Source organism: Salmo salar, chromosome 09, assembly GCF_965601325.2.
Source record: "Salmo salar chromosome 09, fSalSal1, whole genome shotgun sequence".
NCBI lineage: Eukaryota > Metazoa > Chordata > Actinopteri > Salmoniformes > Salmonidae > Salmo > Salmo salar.
Genome location: NC_138299.1, coordinates 97837501 through 97857709, shown reverse-complemented (window position 1 = coordinate 97857709; position 20209 = coordinate 97837501). Strand labels below are relative to the sequence as shown.

Below are 20209 nucleotides of genomic sequence, written 5' to 3'. Positions count from 1 at the left end.
AATGTGATGTAATGTGATGTAATGTTGATGTTGATGACATGTGATGTGATGTTGATGTGATGTGATGTTGATGTGATGTGATGTGATATCAGTAGCCCATGGCGTCATTTTGCTCAGCATGACCATCTGTGCAACTACAGATACGGCAAAGGGACACACCCACCCACGCACCCACTGACCACAGAGTCATAAAAACATTATATGCTGTGTTTTAGGTTGAGTTATTTTAAGCATTGTACCATCCAGAACTTTCTTGCTTGAGCAGTATGGATACATTGGGTACTCAGCCTAACAAATACATTGTTTCTATTGTTGTTGTTATTGTTATCATAAAGCTATAATCTCACCAGTGGACTGCTGAATGCTACTTCCCCCTGGGCACTTCTTTCCTTGTTCCTGTCGCTGGGCGCCATGGCAACATTGTATTACTTCTGGGTCATGGTCATGATTGTCTTCCAGGGTCCATCCTGTCCTCAAGGGGAGTGGTCTCTGGTGGAAGAGGACCTCTTCCTCTGTGTCATCAGCCTCCCCAAGGACAGCCAGACGGACGTCTGGAGAGGAGAGCCAAAACATGTTCACTGTACTCACTCAGTTAGTATAAGCTGGGCCCATATCTGTTTGTACTGTGGAGCCAACTCCTGTTGATGTTTAATGATCATAGGGGTTGGCCAGACAGCATAAACAGATCCTGCAGCAGATTACAGTCAGTAGACTACAGAACCAGATGAAACTAGAAAGGGTCATTTTTCACCATTACTGGTGCTAGAACCCCTAATTAAAACTGCATCAGCATTTCAGGGGCCTAGCTCAAGGCCAGAGCCCCACAATATTCTGTCTTTAAAAACATTTGAATGTTCTGAGAGAAATGAGGAAACATTGGGTTGATAACAAGAGAAAGGTAGATTCCTATAGCAGTACCTGCTAAACTGTAGTCCAGATGGTTGAAACCAGGGTTAAAGTTGGTAAGCCAGCGGGGTTTGTGGAACTCATAAATTTGTTTATACCATCAAAGACTGGACCACCAACAAACATCTATGCTGTAGCAAGTCACATTAAAATACCTAAAAAACAACTAAGTAGAGAATAGTGGAAGAGCTCAAATTACATCCAGTGACCTTGACGATCACAATCAACCAATGTCTTTATAGTCCCAATTGGGTACATAGGTCCTCGGATGCTATTTGAACAGCAGGGCATGTTCAACTGGTTTCAGTTCCAAATGTTTCTTTACAGTTTCCATTGTTTCTTTACGCTTCCAGTTGTTTATTTACAGTTCCCCAGTGGTGTAAAGTATTTATTAAGTAAAAATACTTTAAAGTACTACTTAAGCCGTTTTTGGGGGTATCTGTACTTTACTATTTATATTTTTGACAACTTATACTTTTACTCCACTACATTCCTAAAGAAAATAATGTACATTTTACTCCCTAACCCTAACCCTAACCCTAACCCTAACCCTAACCCATTTTAAATGATGTCACGACTTCCACCAAAGGTGGCTCCTCTACCTGTTCGGGTGGTGCTCGGCGGTCGTCGTCGCCGGCCTACTTGCTGCCACCGATCCCATTTTCCTTTTCGTTTGTGTCTGTCGGTTTTTTCCCACCTGTGTTCAGTTAAGTTGATTTTGGTGGGTTTATATACACCCCGCTGCATGCTAGGCTTTGTGCGGGATTATTTGTGTGTATTGCATGTTAGGGGTGCGTGCCTGCACCATGGGGTTTTGATTTATTTTTGGTAGATGTTACCGTGCGCTTTTCGAGACTTTGTTTTTGGAGTCGAGGTTTCTCCTCCATGTGTGCGGTTTATTCCCTGTTGGTGGCAACTACGTTTGTGCGTGTTTTTCTCACTTGTTTGTATTTGTGAGTTCGGGACCACCTTATTAAACGTTGTGTGCCACTGGAACTTCTTTGCTCTCCTGCTCCTGATTCCTACACCCCCCCTCCCCACTAGGAGGCATTGTTACAGAATCCCGCACCACCACAATGGAGTCAACAGGAGCTGACGCACTCTCCACTTCCATGGAGGAGCGCGTTCAACACCACACCACCATTCTCCACTGTCTCGGGACCGCCATTGATCAGGTGATGGCAATGATGGAGAGATGGGAGAGGGGTGGCCTGCCTACCCCTCCACCCGCCACGTACCAACATGCACCACCACCTGCGCCGGCGCCATCCGGGCCCAGCGGTATTCGGCTCGCACTCCCGAGGGAGTACGATGGGACGACTGCCGGGTGTAAGGGTTTCCTGCTCCAGCTGGAGCTGTACTTGGCAACCGTTCACCCGGCTCCTTCGGGAGGTGAGAGCATGAACGCCCTCGTCTCCTGCCTGTCAGGCAAAGCTCTGGTGTGGGCCAACGCTGTCTGGGAGGGACCAGACTCGGCGAGGGACAACTACCCAGAGTTCACCCGCCGCTTCCGGGCTGTGTTCGACCATCCCCCTGAGGGGCGAGTGGAGGGTGAGCGTCTGTTCCATCTACAGCAGGAGACGAGGAGCACCCAAGACTTCGCGCTGGAGTTCAGGACCATGGCCGCCGGCTCGGGGTGGACCGACAGGGCCCTGATTGACCACTATAGGTGCAGCCTACGTGAGGACGTCTGCAGGGAGCTAGCATGCAGAGACGCTACCCTCACCCTGGACCAGCTAGTGGACATGTCCATAAGGTTGGATAACTTGCTGGCTACACGCGGGCGTCCGGATCGGGTCCAGTTGGTTCCACCCCCCAGCACCTCCGCTCCAACCCCCATGGAGTTAGGAGGTGCCGTAGTGAGGCCGATCGGAGGAGGAGCCTCCTCCTGCACCGGATGTGGTCGGGGAGGGCACACTGCCGACCGGTGCTGGAGGGGCTCGTCTGGGAGTTCAGACGACAGGCCGAGCACTGTTCGGACACCCAGGTGAGTCAGCACCAGGCTCACCCAGAGCCCCCTGTTGGTCACATGTATGTGTTAATTTCTTTCACTGAGTTCTTCCCCCATTCTCAGCATAAGGAGCTAGTCGATTCAGGCACAGCAGGGAATTTTATGGACCGCGGTTTTGCGCATAGGTTAGGGATTCCCCAGGTTCAGACGGAAAACCCTTTCAGGTACACTCCCTAGATAGTCGACCATTGGGGTCAGGGGTGGTCAGGGAGTCCACGGCTCCACTGGACATGGTTACGCAGGGGGGTCATGAGGAGAGAATTAGTTTCTTCCTCATTGATTCTCCTGCGTTTCCGGTGGTGCTGGGGATTCCCTGGTTGGCATTTCACAACCCCACTATTTTGTGGCAACAGAGGGCTCTAAAGGGGTGGTCAGAGGAGTGCTCAGGTAGGTGTGTGGGAGTTTCCATTGGTGCAACGACGGTGGAGAGTCCAGACCAAGTCTCCACTGTGCGCATTCCCCCCGAATATGCCGATTTGGCTATCGCCTTCTGTAAAAAGAGGGCGACCCAATTACCACTTCATCGACGAGGGGATTGTGCGATAAACCTCCAGGTAAATGCCGCACTTCCCAGGAGTCACGTGTATCCCCTGTCACAGGAGGAGACGGTGGCTATGGAAAAATATGTCTCTGAATCTCTGAGGCATGGGTACATTGGGCCCTCCATGTCACCTGCCTCCTCGAGTTTCTTTTTTGTGAAGAAGAAGGAGGGAGGTTTGCGTCCGTGCATTGACTATAGAGGTCTAAATTCGATTACGGTGGGGTACAGTTACCCACTACCTCTCATCGCTATGGCGATTTCACGGAGCACACTTCTTCACAAAATTGGATCTGAGGAGCACGTATAACTTGGTGCGTATCCAGGCGGGAGATGAGTGGAAGACAGCATTTAGTACCACGTCCGGCCATTATGAGTACCTTGTCATGCCGTATGGGTTGAAGAATGCTCCAGCCATCTTCCAATCCTTTGTAGACGAGATTCTCAGGGACCTGCACGGGCAGGGTGTGGTGGCTTATATTGATGACATTCTGATATATTACGCTACACACGCCGCGCATGTGTCTCTGGTGCGCTGGTTCTTGGGCGACTGTTGGAGCATGACTTATACGTCAAGGCTGAGAAATGCGTGTTCTTCAAACAGTCCGTCTCCTTCCTGGGGTATCGCATTTCCACATCAGGGGTGGAAATGGAGTGTGACCGCATTTCGGCCGTGCGTAATTGGCCGACTCCCACCACGGTAAAGGAGGTGCAGCGGTTTTTAGGGTTTGCCAATTACTACCGGAGGTTTATCCGGGTTTTTGGGCAGGTGGCTGTTCCCATTACCTCAGTGCTGAAGGGAGGGCCGGTGCGTCTGCGGTGGTCGGCTGAGGCGGACAGCGCTTTTGGTCGCTTGAAGTCTCTGTTTACCGAGGCTCCCGTGTTGGCTCATCCGGATCCCTCTTTGGCATTCATGGTGGAGGTGGACGCGTCCGAGGCTGGGGTAGGAGCCGTGCTCTCACAGCGCTCGGGCACGCCACTGAAGCTCCTCCCCTGCGCTTTCTTTTTGAGGAAGCTCAGCCCGGCGGAGCAAAACTATGACGTGGGGGACCGGGAGTTGCTAGCTATCGTAAAAGCTCTGAAAGTGTGGAGACATTGGCTTGAGGGGGCTCAACACCCTTTCCTCATCTGGACTGACCACCGTAATCTGGAGTACATCCGGGCGGCGAGGAGACTGAACCCTCGCCAGGCAAGGTGGGCCATGTTTTTCACCAGATATAGATTTACGATCTCCTATAGACCAGGTTCCCAGAACACTAAGGCAGACACACTGTCCCATCTGTATGATACAGAGGAACGGTCCATCGATCCCACCCCCATACTTCCGGCCTCTTATGTGGTGGCGCCGGTGGTGTGGGAGGTGGATGCGGACATCAAGCGGGCATCTCGATCGGAGCCTACTCAGCCTCAGTGTCCTGCGGGACGGAAGTATGTCCCGCTTGGTGTCCGCGATAGATTGATTCGGTGGGCACATACGTTACCCTCCTCTGGTCATGCAGGTATCGATAGGATGTTGCGAAGCCTTAGGGGGAAGTACTGGCGGCCCACTTTAGCCAAGGACATGAGGGTTTACGTCTCCTCCTGTTCGGTGTGCGCTCAGTGCAAAGCTCCTAGACACCTGCCCAGAGGGAAGTTACAACCCCTCCCTGTTCCACAGCGGCCTTGGTCACACCTATCGGTAGACTTCCTGACCGATCTCCCTCCATCCCAGGGGAACACCACGATCCTGGTCGTTATGGATCGGTTTTCTAAGTCCTGTCGTCTCCTCCCTTTGCCCGGTCTCCCTACGGCCCTACAGACTGCGGAGGCCCTATTAACACACGTCTTCCGGCACTACAGGGTGCCTGAGGACATAGTTTCTGATCTGGGTCCCCAGTTCACGTCCTGGGTGTGGAAGGCGTTCATGGAGCATCTGGGGGTCTCGGTCAGCCTGACCTCTGGTTTTCACCCCGAGGGTAATGGAAGAGAGTAAACCAGGATGTCGGTAGGTTTCTGCAGTCGTATTGCCAGGACCGGCCAGGGGAGTGGGCGAGGTATGTTCCATGGGCAGAGATGGCCCAGAACTCGCTCCGCCACACCTCAACGGACATTTCACCCTTTCAGTGCTTGTTGGGGTATCAGCCGGTCCTGGTACCATGGAATCAGAGCCAGACCAAGGCTCCTGTGGTGGAGGATTGGGTACAGCGCTCGAGGGAGACCTGGGAGGCCGTCCAGAGGCACCTAAAACGGGCCGAAGGCCGGCAGAAAACGAGCGCTGACCGCCACCGCAGTGAGGCCCCAGTGTTCACGCCAGGGGATCAGGTCTGGCTCTCGACCCGAAACCTGCCCCTCCGCCTGCCCTGCCGGAAGCTGGGTCCGCGGTTTGTGGGGCCATTTAAAGTCCCGAGGAGAATAAACGAGGTGTGTTAAAGGTTACAGCTCCCCCGTTATTACCGTATTAACCCCTCGTTTCATGTGTCTCTCCTCAGGCCGGTGGTAGCTGGTCCGCTTCAAGAAGCTGAGGTGCAGGAGGTCCCTCCGCCCCCCCTGCACATCGAGGGGGCGCCGGCGTACACAGTACGATCCATACTGGATTCCAGGCATCGGGTGGGGGGCCTGCAGTACCTCGTGGATTGGGAGGGGTACGGTCCGGAGGAGAGATGCTGGGTGCCGGTGGAGGACGTCTTGGACCCATCTCTGCTGAGTGAGTTTCACCGCCTCCATCTGGATCACCCTGCACCTCGTCCTCCGGGTCGTCCTCGAGGCCGGCGTCGGTGCACTGCGGGAGCCGCACGTCAGGGGGGGGCACTGTCACGACTTCCACCGAAGGTGGCTCCTCTCCCTGTTCAGGCGGTGCTCGGCGGTCGTCGTTGCCGGCCTGCTAGCTGCCACCGATCCCATTTTCCTTTTCGTTTGTGTCTGTCTGTTTTTTCCCACCTGTGTTCAGTTAAGTTGATTTCGGTGGGTTTATATACACCTCGCTGCATGCTAGGCTTTGTGCGGGATTATTTGTGTGTATTGCATGTTAGGGGTGCGTGCCTGCACCACGGGGTTTTGATTTATTTTCGGTAGATGTTACCGTGCGCTTTTCGAGACTTTGTTTTTGGAGTCGAGGTTTCTCCTCCGTGTGTGCGATTTATTCCCTGTGGGTGGAGACTACGTTTGTGTGTGTTTTTCCCACTTGTTTGTATTTGTGAGTTCGGGACCGCCTTATTAAACGTTGTGTGCCACTGGAACTTCTTTGCTCTCCTGCTCCTGATTCCTACCCCCCCCCCCTACTAGGAGGCATTGTTACGCCTGACACCCAAATGTACTCGTTACATTTTGAATGCTTAACAGGACAGAAAATGGTCCAATTCACACAATTCTCAAGAGAACATCCCCGGTCAACTCTACTGCCACTGATCTGGCAGACTCACTAAACACAAATGCTTCATTTGTAAATTATGTCTGAGTATTGGAGTGTGATCCTGGCTGTCCGTAAATAAAAAAAATTGAAAAAATGGTGCTGTCTGGTTTGCTTAATATAAGGAATTTTTAATTATTCATACATTTACTTTTGATCCTTAAGAACATTTTAAAACAAAATACTTTTTCTCAAGTAGTATTTTACTGGGTGACTTTCACTATTACTTGAGTCATTTTCTATTGAGGATAGCTTTACTTTTACTCAAGTATGAAAATGTTATACTTTTTCCACCACTGCAGTTCCCATTGTTTCTTTGCAGTTCCCATTGTTTCTTTACAGTTCCCATTGTTTCTTTGCAGTTCCCATTGTTTCTTTGCAGTTCCCATTGTTTCTTTGCAGTTCCCATTGTTTCTTTACCATTCCCATTGTTTGTTTATAGTTCCCATTGTTTCTTTACCATTCCCATTGTTTGTTTATAGTTCCCATTGTTTCTTTACAGTTCCCATTGTTTGTTTACAGTTCCCATTGTTTGTTTACAGTTCCCATTGTTTGTTTATAGTTCCCATTGTTTCTTTGCCTTCCCCATTATTTCTTTATAATTCCCATTGTTTCTTTACCATTCTCGTTGTGTGCATACTCGGTTCCCATGATGGTGCATCTTCTGAACACCATCTTGTTCTCTGTGAGGGTACCAGTCTTGTCCGAGAAGACGTACAGAATCTGTCCTAGGTCCTCAGTGATGTTGAGGGTTCTACACTGGACTCTGCTGTCTGTCTCTTCATCATACAGGTCTATGTCGTTAGTGATGAAGAACACCTGACCCACCTTCACAATTTCAATGGATACGTACAAGGAGATGGGAATCAGGATCTGGAGGAGAAGGAAGAGAGGAGGGAGGAAGAGAAGGAAGAGATGAGGGAAGGAGGAAAAGAGGAGGGAGAGAGGAAGAGAGGAGGGAGGTAGGGAGGAGAGGAAGGAAGGAAGGAAGGAAGGAAGGAAGGAAGGAAGGAAGGAAGGAAGGAAGGAAGGAAGGAAGGAAGGAAGGAAGGAAGGAAGGAAGGAAGGAAGGAAGGAAGGAAGGAAGGAAGGAAGGAAGAAAAAGGGTTGATGGTTGTCCAACAGTCACAGTCAGAGTGATGTCATACTGGTGCACACTCAAATTCACAGACACACAAATGCTTTATGGCTGTTCACCGATCATGATGTTTCTCCCAACACACACACATACACACACACTCTCTCTACCTGCAGTAGTATGATCATAGTGAAGAACATATAGAAGCTAGACAGGGGGGGCTGGTCCAGATGACCATGGCTGTCTGGTATCAGGAAGAGAGGCATGCTGGGAAACGACTCCAGCCAGATGTAATGACCTGTTTGGGGAAGGTGAGGGGAAAAGGAGGGAGGGAGAAGGGGATGAAGGGATGAGAAAATGGAGTGAAAGGAAGTAGAAGAGGAAGGACAAGGAATGGAGCAAAAGGAGGTGAGAAAGGACAAGAGGAGGGTAATAACAGGATGAGAGGAGGGTAATAACAGGAGGAGAGGAGGAGGGAGAGGAGGAAAGACATGATGTTATAATAACAGGAGGAGAGGAGGAGGGAGAGGAGGAAAGACATGATGTTATAATAACAGGAGGAGAGGAGGAGGGAGAGGAGGAAAGACATGATGTTATAATAACAGGAGGAGAGGAGGAGGGAGAGGAGGAAAGACATGATGTTATAATAACAGGAGGAGAGGAGGGAATGAGAGGAGGAAAGACATGATGTTATAATAACAGGAGGAGAGGAGGAGGGAGAGGAGGAAAGACATGATGTTATAATAACAGGAGGAGAGGAGGAGGGAGAGGAGGAAAGACATGATGTTATAATAACAGGAGGAGAGGAGGGAATGACAGGAGGAAAGACATGATGTTATAATAACAGGAGGAGAGGAGGAGGGAGAGGAGGAAAGACATGATGTTATAATAACAGGAGGAAGAGGAGGGAGAGGAGGAAAGACATGATGTTATAATAACAGGAGGAGAGGAGGGGAGACAGGAGGAGAGAAGGGTAATAACAGGAGGAGAAGAGGGTAATAACAGGAGGAGAGGAGGGGAGACAGGAGGAAAGACATGATGTTATAATAACAGGAGGAGAGGAGGAGGGAGAGGAGGAAAGACATGATGTTATAATAACAGGAGGAGAGGAGGAGGGAGAGGAGGAAAGACATGATGTTATAATAACAGGAGGAGAGGAGGGAGAGGAGGAAAGACATGATGTTATAATAACAGGAGGAGAGGAGGAGGGAGAGGAGGAAAGACATGATGTTATAATAACAGGAGGAGAGGAGGAGGGAGAGGAGGAAAGACATGATGTTATAATAACAGGAGGAGAGGAGGAGGGAGAGGAGGAAAGACATGATGTTATAATAACAGGAGGAGAGGAGAGGAGGGTAAGAACATGAGGAGAGGAGAGGAGGGTAAGAACATGAGGAGAGGAGAGGAGGGTAAGAACAGGAGGAGAGGAGAGGAGGGTAAGAACAGGAGGAGAGGAGAGGAGGGTAAGAACATGAGGAGAGGAGAGGAGGGTAAGAACATGAGGAGAGGAGAGGAGGGTAAGAACAGGAGGAGAGGAGAGGAGGGTAAGAACAGGAAGAGAGGAGAGGAGGGTAAGAACAGGAGGAAAGGAGAGGAGGGTAAGAACAGGAAGAGAGGAGAGGAGGGTAAGAACATGAGGAGAGGAGAGGAATGTAAGAACAGGAAGAGAGGAGAGGAGGGTAAGAACAGGAGGAGAGGAGAGGAGGGTAAGAACAGGAGGAGAAGAGGGTAGGAACATGAGGAGAGGAGAGGAGGGTAAGAACAGGAGGAGAGGAGAGGAGGGTAAGAACAGGAGGAGAGGAGGGTAAGAACAGGAGGGGAGGATGGAAAGGAGGAGAGGAAAGATGGGTAAGAACAGGACATAAAAGGAGGGTAAGAACAGGAGGAGAGAAGGGTAAGATCAGGAGGAGAGGAAAGGAGGGGAGGGGGGTATGAAAGAAAAAGGACGTTAAGGACAGGTGGATTAATCACACTCCTCCGCCTCAGAACAGGGGTTGTTTCTGTCATGTTTTCCTCCCTCCTTTCCCCTCTTCTTCTGTTCACTGTATATGATGGCCAGTGACTTATGTTTAAATGTCTTCCTATAAGGTCCATGGAGTTCCATGGATTACAACATTAATCTTGGGAGCTGGACCGGATCAATGTTTACATCACTTCCTAGACTCTTAGAAAAAAAATGCAGTCTTGTACCTTTGCCATAGGAGATCCCCTTTTGAAGAACCCTTTTTTGTTCCAAGTAGAACCCTTTTGGTTCCAGGTAGAACCCTTTCGAGTTCCATGTAAAACCCTTCACGCAAAGAGGTTCTACATGGACACCAAATGAGTTCTAACAGGAACCAAAAAGGGTTCTACCAAGAACCAAAAAGGGTTCGCCGGTGGGGACAGCCTTTTTTTCTAAGAGTGTATAAAGGTCAATGGATGAGAACATTAACCTTGGCTAGTGAATGTGTTGTTTTGACCACACCCTCCTTCCTTGCTCCTTGCCTGCCTTGCCTCTTCCACCCAACCATGTGTTTATATGGACAGAAAAGAGCTGTCCTAACAGGCCCGGTGTCTAGTTAAGTAATTATTATCCCTGGGAGCTGATGTGTGTCCCAAATGGCACCCTATTCCCTACTTAGTCCACTACTTTTAGCCAGGGCCTATGGGGCTCTGGTCAAAAGTAGTGCACTATGTAGGAAATAAGGTGCCATTTGGGACTTAACTTCTTTATACAGTGCATTGCTAGAAGATGCGGTTGTCTTGGCTATATCAGTACGTAGACCTATAGGTTGATAGGGAAAGTATATTAGTACAATATGATGTAGTAATTGTATGATAATTAATGTAGGGTAGATTAACTAGTTCTCCTATGCGGCTTGGTATGGTTTACAAATATATTATCATCAGGTCTATATGTAGGTGTGTATCCTTCAAATACTGTGTTACCATGATTGTATGGTATTGGACTTGGGGTGAACTGTAGGTTCAACTTACCAAGCGCTCCTACAAGGCACATGCAGAAGAGAACAATGACACAGAAGAGCACGTCCATGTTCATCTTGCGTTCCAGTTTGCTGCATTTGTATCTGGGTCTGTTGTTATTTAGCATGGACTTGGTCTCACGGCCTGAAACAAGAGATGAGCAAAATGCTGTAGCAGCGCCAACTTGGCCAGCGGCGGGCCGCTAGTGAGCCGCTACGTGGTCGCAAGCAGGTAAGTGTTTACTCAAATGAGGCTCATCGTCTTTTCTGATGTTCCAATGTAAAGACTCAAATGTTCATATTTGCTGTAATTAATGAACTTAATAAATGTAATAACTTAACCAGGAACGTAAAGATGTAACAGTAGAGGTCAGAGGTTATATTCACCTGCGTACACCACGAACCCAGCTGCATGGTCTGTGTTTCTGACAGTACACCCTCTCAGCAGCAGACTGTCAATCCCAAAGCCCAACTTCCTGTTATCAGCCGTCTCTCTGCAGAGAGACCCAGAGTAGGGACCATTCTTTTACACTCACGTGTCATTAGGTATTCATTACCCCCTATATATTCTCCATGGGTGCGTCCAAAACGGCACCCAAAAGTAGTGCGCCCAAATGTAGGACACTGTAGTGTGTCCAAAAGCAGTGCACTACATAGGGAATAGGATGCAATTTTAGATGCACTCTATAATTAATTCTCTCCCTTTATGGCCTAACTGGACTGGAGAGTGGACATAGGAGCTGCTATAAAAGCTATGGGGCTCTAAGAACGTCGATGAGAAGCTACAAGAGCCGTAAAGTAATGCTTTTTTTTTAGAGCATCAGGAGAGATACAGTAAAGGGAATTTCATCAATTTAGCTTGGCTTCATTCATACACAACATGACTGGTTTGGTTGGACTCTTTGGAAACAGTATAATTGTGTTGTTGTTGTTGTTGTTGTTGTTGTTGTTGTTGTTGTTGCTGTTGTTGTTGTTGTTGTTGTTGTTGCTGATACTCACATGTAACCTTTGAAATGATTGAGGTTGTCGTTGGGTTTTTCAACGACTACTGTGCTGTTGAAGTGTTGCGGCTTAAAGGGAAAATCCTGAGGAAAAAAACCACACACATTCAAACTGTTTAGGAGAAAGGCAGGAACAGTTTCCCAGAACTGGAATGTGTTTCGATGGTTCCAGAATCCATTAAAACAAACCTGTAAATCCAGAAGCTTTCATTACAACTCATGAATACAAAGATGCATTATTTCAAAGAATGTTGGTTGTCAAAACAGTGAGGCCTTTCATGATGAAACGGTGAGGCTTTTCATGATGAAACAGTGAGGCCTTTCATAATGAAACGGTGAGGATTTTCACAATGAAACGGTGAGGACTTATATTTTCAAAACAGGGACTTTAATGTCATTAATCCTCACCTGTGTGTAGAGTCCTGGGACGACCTGTCTCTGTTTGAGGTTGGTCTCTCCATCCAGGGTGGCGGTCTCAATGTGACACACCCCGTTATGGTCGGAGGTGTGGAGAAGCAACAGGTCAGCTGGGAGGATCTCGTTAGACACCACCTTAACGAAGTCTCCCACCCTCACGTCCTTCCAACGACGCTCCACAAAGTCCCCCTCCTTCCTGAGAACCAGGGGTGGCAGCGTTAATTAACTGTTATCATGTCATTTCAATAGGGTTTCAATGTGAATTAACTGTTTATTACATTTGTTCAATGGCAGAGACTGTATGTGTAACCAATGTGAAATGGCTAGCCAGTTAGCGAGGTGCACGCTAATAGCGTTTCAATCGGTGACGTCACTCGCTCTGAGACCTCGAAGTAGTTGTTCTCCTTGCTCTGCAAGGGCCGTGGCTTTTGTGGAGCGATGGGTAACGATGCTTCGAGGGTGGCTGTTGTCAATGTGTGCAGAGGGTCCCTGGTTCGAGCCCAGGTAGGGGCGAGGAGAGGGACGGAAGTTATACTGTTACATATGGTTATTTAACAAGATAACTCATACAATTATTCCCGGAGCTTATTTAACCTTTGTGCGTCTGAGAAAGTGAAATAATCAAATCAAATGTTCTGATATGATTACGGGGCCAAGGAGCATCTTTCTCAAGAAGAGAGAGGTTTATTGTGGCTAATAGAGAACAGTGCATCTCTCTCTCTCTCTCTCTCTCTCTCTCTCTCTCTCTCTCTCTCTCTCTTTCTCTGTTTTTCTCTCTATCACTCTTTGTCTCTGTCTCTCTCTCTGTCTCTCTCTCTGTCTCTCTCTCTGTCTCTCTCTGTCTCTCTCTCTCTCTGATTTTCTCTCTATCTCTCTCTGTCTCTCTCTGTCTCTCTCACTTTCTCTCTAAATTCTCTCTCTGCCCTGAAGTGCTCTGTGGTAGTGCGGTTTCCCGGTGAGCCACAAGCACAAACACATTGATCGAGAATGTTATGTGCTGAGTAACCCACGTCTATGACACAGACCAGCAAGTATGCTGCCCTGCATGTATGACAGGGTGGGTTTACACACACACACACACACACACACACACACACACACACACACACACACACACACAGCACACACACACCACACACACAGCACACACACACACACACACACACACACACACACCACACCCGAAGGGGACTACAGTAGATTTATTTTTAGACCTGTGTTATTGTGTCTAGAGTCCAGACTTCTGCTATTCCTCTATTATTATTCAACCTAGTTATTATATTAATATCTCTCCTATTATACAGTCTGGTTATGAGACAACAGAAGACGAAGAGGGAGTCCTCAGTACTTTTTCTGTCAGGCAGCACTCCATTTATTAGACTCTGGATAGTCAAACTACCAGACATGACCATTATCCTTCTGGATAGTCAAACTACCAGACAGGCTGTTGATAGTCAAACTACCAAACATGACCATTATCCTTCTGGATAGTCAAACTACCAGACATGACAATTATCCTTCTGGGTAGTTAAACTACCGGACATGTGTCACGCTCTGACCTATGAGAGCTAGTTTTTCTCTGTGTAGTTAGGTCAGGGTGTGATATGGGTGGGCAGTCTATGTTTTTTGTTTCTATGTTTAGTTCTTGTTTTTCTATTTCTATGTTGAGTTTTGTGATGATCTCCAATTAGAGGCAGCTGTTTCGTGTTGTCTCTAATTGGAGATCATATTTAAGTTAGGGTTTTTCTATGGTGTTTTGTGGGTAGTTGCTTTCTGTTTAGTTTGTTAACCTGACGAAACTGTTGGCTGTCATTTTGTCTAGTGTTGGTTTTCATTAAAATATATAACAATGAGCACTCTACACGCTGCGCCTTGGTCTCCTCTATATGACGCCTGTAACAACATGACCATTATCCTTCTGGATAGTCAAACTACCAGACATGACCATTATCCTTCTGGATAGTCAAACTACCAGACAGGCTGTTGATAGTCAAACTACTAGACATGACCATTATCCTTCTGGCTGTTGATAGTCAAACTACCAGACATGACCATTATCCTTCTGGCTGTTGATAGTCAAACTACCAGACATGACCATTATCCTTCTGGCTGTTGATAGTCAAACTACCAGACATGACCATTATCCTTCTGGCTGTTGATAGTCAAACTACTAGACATGAATGTATTCATCCACAAGACACACTCATTTCCAAAAGCACATTACTGCACTTTTTATTTAGTGAGAAGAAGGCCGTACTACCTACATAAACATCAATAGCTGCCTATTTCTTAATTCTTCAGCCACCATCAAATTTGCCAGCTAGCTGAAGTTTCTCTGAGATAATGGCTCAAAATATTGATGAGTGTCACGACTTCCACCGAAGTTGGTTCCTCTCCTTGTTCGGGTGGCGTTCGGTGGTCGGCGTCGCCGGTCTTCTAGCCATCATCGATCCACTTTTCATTTTCCATTTGTTTTGTCTTGTCTTCCCACACACCTGGTTTCAATTCCACCATTACATGTTGTGTATTTAACCCTCTGTTCCCCCCATGTCCTTGTCCAGAATTGTTTATTGTAAGTGTATGTGATCGTTTATTCTGGTGCGCGACGGGTTTTGTTACCCATTGATTGTTTGTTCTGTTTCCGGTGGTGTTTATTATTAAACTGCGCCGTTGTAACACAGTTTTTGCTCTCCTGCGCCTGACTTCTTTGCTGCCAGTACGCACTCCTTACAGAATTCTGGACCTAACTATATGGAGTCAGCAGGAGCAGGTACCGCGGGTATAGGGGTGGAGGAGCGCGTCCGGGAGCATGCAGCAATGCTCCACCATCTTGGCACCGCCATGGATCGCGTTGTCCAGACAATGGACCGCTGGGAGAGACAGGGAGTTCTACCAGCGCCTCCACCAGCACAACCAGGGTCTCCACTACGCGCCCCTCCTTCTCCTGGTCCCAGTGGGATTCGTCTCTCCCTTCCCCAGGAATACGATGGGACGGCTGCGAACTGCCAGAAGTTCCTGTTGCAGCTAGACTTATACCTGGCAACCGTCCACCCGGCTCCTTCGGGCCGTGAGAGGGTATCCGCCCTCGTCTCGTGCACCATCTGTGGCCGCAGAGGTCACACTGCTGGTCGGTGCCGGGTTGGTTCCTCTGGGTATCGAAGCAGCAGGCAGGGCGCTCTGGCGTCACCCCCAGTGAGCCGGCACCATTCTCACCCAGAGCCCTCTGTTGCACATATGTTTTTGTATGTCACTTTTCCTGAGTTTTACCTGCATTCCCAGCATAAGGCGCTCGTCGATTCAGGCGCGGCTGGGATAGTTTAGGGATCCCCATTGATAGTCAACCATTAGGGTCAGGGTTGATTAGGGAGGCCACCGCTCCGTAAAGGAGGTGCAACGGTTCTTAGGGTTTGCCAACTACTACCAGAGGTTTATCCGGGGTTTTGGTCAGGTAGCGGCTCCCATTACCTCACTGCTGAATGGGTGCCCGGTACTTTTGCAGTGGTCGGCTGAGGCGGACAGGGCTTTTGGTCACCTGAGGTCTCTGTTTACCTCGGCTCCCGTGCTGGCCCATCCGATCCCTCTTTGGCGTTCATAGTGGAGGTGGACACGTCCGAGGCTGGGATAGGAGCTGTGCTCTCTCAGCGCTCGGGTACGCCACCGAAGCTCTGCCCCTGTGCCTTCTTCTTGAAGATGCTCAGCCCGGCGGAGCGAAACTATGACGTGGTGGACCGGGAGCTGTTGGCTGTCATCAAGGCCTTGAAGGCGTGGAGACATTGGATTGAGAAACACCCTTTTCTCATCTGGACTGACCACCGCAATCTGGCGTACATCCGGGCAGCGAGGAGAATGAACCCTCGCCAGGCAAGATGGGCCATGTTTTTCACCCATTTTGTGTTCACCCTTTCCGACAGACCAGGCTCCCAGAACGTGAAGGCAGACGCATTGTCCCGGCTGTATGACACAGAGGAGCGGCCCATGGATCCCACTCCCACACTCCCCGCCTCCTGCCTGGTGGCACCGGTAGTGTGGGAGCTGGAGCGGACATTGAGTGGGAGTTACGTGCAGAGCCCGCTCCCATCCAGTGTCCCGCTGGGCATCTGTACATCCCGTCTGCTGTTTGTGACCGGTTGATCTGTTGTGCCCACACGTCACCCTCCTCTGGTCATCCTGGGATCAGTTGGACAGTGCGCTGTTTGAGCGGGAGGTACTGGTGGCCTACCTTGGCTAAGGACATGAGGGTTTATGTTTCCTCCTGCTTGGTGTGCGACCAGTGTAAGGCTCCTAGGCACCTGCCCAGGGGAAGCTACACCCCTTACCCATTCCACAACGGCCATGGTCGCACCTGTCGGTGGATTTTCTTACTGATCTTCCCCCCTCACAGGGTAACACCGCGATCCTGGTCGTTGTGGATCAGTTCTCTAAGCCCTGTCGTCTCTTCCCTCTGCCCGGTCTCCCTACGACCCTACAGACTGCGGAGGCCTTGTTTACGCACGTCTTCCAGCACTACGGGGTGCCTGAGGATATAGTGTCTGATCGAGGTCCCCAGTTCACGTCTAGGGTCTGGAAGGCGTTCATGGAACATCTGGGGGTCTCGATCAGCCTTACTTCAGGGTTTCACCCCGAGAGTAATGGGCAGGTGGAGATAGTAAACCAGGATGTGGGCAGGTTTCTGTGGTCCTATTGCCAGGACCAGCCAGGGGAGTGGGCGGCGTTCGTGCCCTGGGCTGAGATGGCACAGAACTCGCTTCGCCACTCCTCCACTAACCTCTCTCTCCCTTCCAGGTCGTACTAGGGTACCAGCCGGTTCTGCCGCCTTGCATCAGAGTCAGACCGAGGCTCCTGCGGTGGACGACTGGTTCAGGCACGCAGAGGAGACATGGGAAGCTTCCCGTGTTCACCTTCAGCGGGCTGTGCTGCGCCAAAAAGAGAACGCAGACCGTCACCGCAGTGAGGCCCCGGTGTTCGCACCGGGGGACCGGGTCTGGCTCTCGACCTGAAACCTGCCCCTCCGCCTGCCCTGCCGGAAGCTGGGTCCGCGGTTTATTGGGCCAGTTAAAGTCCTGAGGAGAATGAATTAGGTTTGTTATAAGTTACAGCTTCTCCCCGATTACCGTATTAATCCCTCGTTCCATGTGTCTCTCCTAAGGCCGGTGGTGGCTTGCCCGCTACAGGAGTCTGAGGTGCGGGAGGTTCCTCCGCCCCCTCTGGACATCAAGGGGGCCCCGGCGTACTCCGTTTGCTCCATACTGGATTCGAGGCGTTGGGCGAGGGGCCTTCAGTATCTCGTGGAGTGGGAGGGGTACGGTCCGGAGGAAAGGTGCTGGGTTCCGGTCGAGGACTATGCTGCAGGAGTTCCACCATCTTCGTCCGGATCGCCCTGCGCCTCGCCCTCCGGGTCGTCCCCGAGGCCGGTGTCGGCGCACTGCTGGAGCAGCACGTCAGGGGGGGGGGGGGGGGGGGGGGGTATTGTCACGATTTCCGCCGAAGTTGGTTCCTCTCCTTGTTCGGGCGGCGTTCAGAGGTCGGTGTTGCCGGTCTTCTAGCCATCATCGATCCACTTTTCATTTTCCATTTGTTTTGTCTTGTCTTCCCACACACCTGGTTTCAATTCCATCATTACATGTTGTGTATTTAACCCTCTGTTCCCCCCATGTCCTTATCCGGAATTGTTTATTGTAAGTGCATGTGATCGTTTATTCTGGTGTGCGACGGGGTTTTGTACCCATTGATTGTTTGTTCTGATCCCGGTGGTTTTTATTATTAAACTGCTCCTTTGTAACAAAGTTTTTGCTCTCCTGCACCTGACTTCTTTGCCGCCAGTACGCACTCCTTACAATGAGTTTATGGAGATAATTCTATGAACTATTTTCTACATGTTGTGTTGATAAGCCAGGTGTGTATTGCTTTAAACCTGACAGTGTATATCATTACACAGACACCAGCCACGTCAGAGGGAGAGGGTGAGAGAGGGTGAGAGAGGGTGAGAGAGATAGATGTGAGAAAGATACAGTTCAACTGAAAGGTTTTGGGTTAAATACAAGTCATCTGATAGCATTCCAGGCTGGTTAAACAAGTGTCTATGTGTTTGTGTGACGACTCAACCTCTCTCTACAAAATGTGTGTGTGTGTGTTTGCAGTTGTGGGGCAGCAGTGGGGGCTGTTGACACAATACTTGTGACAAACAGCCAGATTCACATTGTTTTGTCTTTGGTTTGCTTGAATACCCTCCAAACTCATCCAGCCATGGCATCTCATGATGACTCAACCACCGCTGAGCTCATTGTGTTACATCAGTGGTGTTGACCTGTGTGTGTGTGTGTGTGTGTGTGTGTGTGTGTGTGTGTGTGTGTGTGTGTGTGTGTGTGTGTGTGTGTGTGTGTGTGTGTGTGTGTGTGTGTGTGTGTGTGTGGTGTGTGTGTGTGTGTGTGGGTGTGTGTGTGTATTGACGATGTTGACCAGTGGCTTCTGGCCCTAGGCCTGCTGCGTGCTTGCCTGCCTGCCTGCCTGCCTGCCTGCCTGCCTGCCTGCCTGCCTGCCTGCCTGCCTGCCTGCCTGCCTGCCTGCCTGCCTGCCTGCCTGCCTGCCTGCCTGCCTGGACAGTGCTGTTGTGTCTAGAGCCTGGACTGGTGCTGCTCTGCCCACCTTAACCATCCCTCTCTCTCTCTCTCTCTCTCTTACTCTCTCATACTCTCTCTCTCTCTCTCTCTCTCTCTCTCGCTCTCTCTCTCTCTCTCTCTCTCTCTCTCTCTCTCTCTCTCTCTCTCTCTCTCTCTCTTTTGTCATTCCCCCTCTCTTTCTCCTGCCATTCCCCCTCTCTCTCCTGCCATTCCCCTCTCTCTCTCTCTCTCTCTCTCTCTTTCTCACCTCTCTCTCCTGTCATTCCCCTTCTCTCTCCTGTAATTCCCCTTCTCTCTCCTGTCATTCCCCCTCTCCTGCCATTCTCCTTCTCTCTCCTGTCATTCCCCCTCTCTCTCCTGTAATTCCCCTTCTCTCTCCTGCCATTCCCCCTCTCTCTCCTGTAATTCCACTTCTCTTTCCTGTCCTTCCCCTTCTCTCTCCTGTCATTCCCCTTCTCTCACCTGTAATTCCCCCTCTCTCTCCTGTAATTCCCCCTCTCTCCCCTGTAATTCCCCCTCTCTCTCTCTCTCTCTCTCTCTCTCTTTCTCACCTCTCTCTCCTGTCATTCCCCTTCTCTCTCCTGTAATTCCCCTTCTCTCTCCTGTCATTCCCCCTCTCCTGCCATTCTCCTTCTCTCTCCTGTCATTCCCCCTCTCTCTCCTGTAATTCCCCTTCTCTCTCCTGCCATTGCCCCTCTCTCTCCTGTAATTCCACTTCTCTTTCCTGTCCTTCCCCTTCTCTCTCCTGTCATTCCCCTTCTCTCACCTGTAATTCCCCTTCTTACTCCTGTAATTCCCCTTCTCTCTCCTGTCATTCCCCCTCTCTCTCCTGTCATTCCCCCTCTCTCTCCTGTCATTCCCCTTCTCTCACCTGTCATTCCCCCTCTCTCTCCTGTCATTCCCCCTCTCTCTCCTGTCATTCCCCTTCTCTCTCCTGTCATTCCCCCTCTCTCTCCTGTCATTCCCCCTCTCTCTCCTGCCATTCCCTCTCTCTCTCTCTCTCTCTCTCTCTCCCCTCCCCCGTCATTCCCCTTCTCTCTCCTGTAATTCCCCTTCTCTCTCCTGTCATTCCCCCTCTCCTGCCATTCTCCTTCTCTCTCCTGTCATTCCCCCTCTCTCTCCTGTAATTCCCCTTCTCTCTCCTGCCATTCCCCCTCTCTCTCCTGTAATTCCACTTCTCTTTCCTGTCCTTCCCCTTCTCTCTCCTGTCATTCCCCTTCTCTCACCTGTAATTCCCCTTCTTACTCCTGTAATTCCCCTTCTCTCTCCTGTCATTCCCCCTCTCTCTCCTGT

At 49.9% G+C, this 20209-nt stretch overlaps 1 protein-coding gene across 1 annotated transcript in view; it reads right to left on the bottom strand.

The window, feature by feature from the left end:
* atp10b (ATPase phospholipid transporting 10B) overlaps positions 1-20209 on the bottom strand; it is a 52194-nt gene that overhangs the window by 28827 nt on the left and 3158 nt on the right. Inside the window, exons 2-9 of the mRNA XM_082955520.1 lie at positions 12291-12495; positions 11881-11966; positions 11269-11375; positions 10895-11026; positions 8089-8216; positions 7461-7713; positions 348-551; positions 164-174 (exon numbers count right to left, since the gene is read on the bottom strand). Of these exons, the coding sequence (XP_082811646.1) occupies positions 164-174; positions 348-551; positions 7461-7713; positions 8089-8216; positions 10895-11026; positions 11269-11375; positions 11881-11966; positions 12291-12495 (1126 nt within the window). The remainder of the gene's footprint in view (positions 1-163; positions 175-347; positions 552-7460; positions 7714-8088; positions 8217-10894; positions 11027-11268; positions 11376-11880; positions 11967-12290; positions 12496-20209) is intronic.